The sequence below is a fragment of the Schistocerca piceifrons genome, chromosome 8 (assembly GCF_021461385.2).
Source record: "Schistocerca piceifrons isolate TAMUIC-IGC-003096 chromosome 8, iqSchPice1.1, whole genome shotgun sequence".
Classification (NCBI taxonomy): domain Eukaryota; kingdom Metazoa; phylum Arthropoda; class Insecta; order Orthoptera; family Acrididae; genus Schistocerca; species Schistocerca piceifrons.
This window is the reverse complement of record NC_060145.1, coordinates 120,832,856-120,834,828: the sequence shown is the minus strand read 5'-3', so window position 1 is coordinate 120,834,828 and position 1,973 is coordinate 120,832,856. Positions and strand designations below refer to the sequence as shown.

The following is a 1,973-nucleotide window of genomic DNA, read 5'->3' as shown; positions in this document are numbered from 1 at the left end:
AAGAATCAGTTTGTACTGTAAAAAGTTATAACAGATTCTTAAGATATGACATCATTGTCCAAAGCTGACAGGTGGTATCCCGTTCTTCAGTTGACCCAATTATAGAATATGACCCAAATTTTGTTTATGATATACTGAACATATTACATGAAAACACAGTAAATGGTACAGATTAAAAAAGAATTAGTTACAAAAAATTACTTTAATAATTAAATTATGAAATGGAACTTAAATTTACGCAAAACTCTAGGAACCTATGCAATCTGAAAATCACATACCTTTGATTTTTTAAAATATTCAAGCAAGCATGTTTGTTTTCCATTTCTCCTAGACTCTACGGCAATCATTTCTTGCTCCAAATGAGCAAGTTGAACTATTGTTCTGTCCTCAAGCCTATGGGCCATCATATGTCTTCTGAATGTTTCAAAGGCTTCAGCTGCCTTAGTATATGAGGGCACAGGGTTATCTTCCTTGTCACTGTCACTTTCACTACCACTCTTACTCTCCAAGCTTCTCTCTGCAGTCAGCTCCTCAATACTTTGTACTCCTGTGGTTGCCACGTTGTCATCCACAGACACAAAGTCCTCAAAAATGACAGAATCACCACCTATTAATTCCTGAAACTGTTGCAAATCACTTACAACATCTTCCACAGGAGCTGCCACCTCATTCTCACAGAATCCCGCTTTTGTGAAACAGTTTTCAATATTTTCAGCACTAACTTCCCTCCACGAGCGCATAATTAAATTCATTGCCTGTAAAATATTCAGCTTCAGTTGTGAGCTCGGCTGGCTTTCCGGTTTTCTTTGGTCCATCAAAATCAAGGCCTCTTTTACAAGGGCTGTCCTATATTTAACCTTAAGGGCATGTATTATTCCCAAGTCCAAAGGTTTCAGATGGCTGGTGCAGATGGGTGGCAGGAAAATTACTTTCATTTCTCAGAAAGGATACGTCTGGTGGATGTGATGCACATCTATCCACAAACAGCAGCACTTTTCTTGCAGCACTCCCCATTTTGGCATCAAATTCTCTGAGACGTGCTTGCTGAAACCAAGTTAATAAAACTTGCTCCATTTTGTCGTAAGTCAATGGTTTCAAATGCATACATTTCGAATTTCCACAATCCTCAAACCCTTCCATTATCGATGATCTGTTTATCATAATAGTGTTGAGGGGGCCACACCAGGCAATGCCTCCACTTTTTTAATAGCGGAAACCTTCTCTTCCAGAGAAATGTTCTTCTGCTTTTCGCTCATGTCCACTAATGAAAGCTTAAAAAAAACATTATACCAAAGACACACTTTCTCTAGACACACAAACTGTTTGCTGCTCAGCTCACACAACACGCTACGAATACAAAGCATCGACTGAAATGATGCCAAAAAGATCACAAGCAGAATGTCTGTCATATGTCACATGACCGGGTTCTGCCGCTGACATATGAAACATGCTGCGCATGGGCTATCCGAGCCGGTGCAAACTGTGAATCCACACAGTGGAAAATGATGCATCTACATCCAGTCACTTAAACGTTATAAAGAGGTAAATAATTGACCAGGGTTCCAAAAATATGAGTGTTACATGGAGGAAATTGTAATGTAGAGGAAATGCAGTAAAGAGGAAAATTTAACATTGTTTATATGGGCTTTCAGTCGAGACCCAAAAAAACGGGCGTAACATAGAGGAAAACATTATATGGAGGAACATTATAAAGAGGTTTCACTGTATTACATTAGACAAAAAATTACATAACACTTTTTTTGGTGGGGTTGGGAAATTACCCACTTACTATATCCAAAAATTCATTTAACGAGTAGAAGGAGTTGCCATTAAGAAATTCTTTTAATTTCCTTTTAAATGCTGTATGGTTATCTGTCAGACTTTTGATGCTATTAGGTAAGTGACCAAAGATTTTTGTGGCAGCATAATTTACCCCCTTCTGAGCCAAAGTTAGATTTAACCTTGAGTAGTGA

The 1,973-nt window shown here is 38.2% G+C and overlaps 1 protein-coding gene across 1 annotated transcript; it reads right to left on the bottom strand.

Annotated features, from left to right (window-relative positions):
* Positions 1-254: 254 nt before the first annotated feature.
* LOC124712114 (tigger transposable element-derived protein 6-like) lies at positions 255-935 on the bottom strand. The gene has a single exon (XM_047242411.1). It carries the CDS (start codon positions 933-935, stop codon positions 255-257), a length of 681 nt encoding a protein of 226 aa, XP_047098367.1.
* Between the last annotated feature and the right edge of the window lie 1,038 nt (positions 936-1,973).

What these genes read in the sequence shown, in the direction of transcription:
- LOC124712114 (XM_047242411.1), bottom strand. Translation starts at nt 935, where the DNA reads ATGAAAGTAATTTTCCTGCCACCCATCTGCACCAGCCATCTGAAACCT.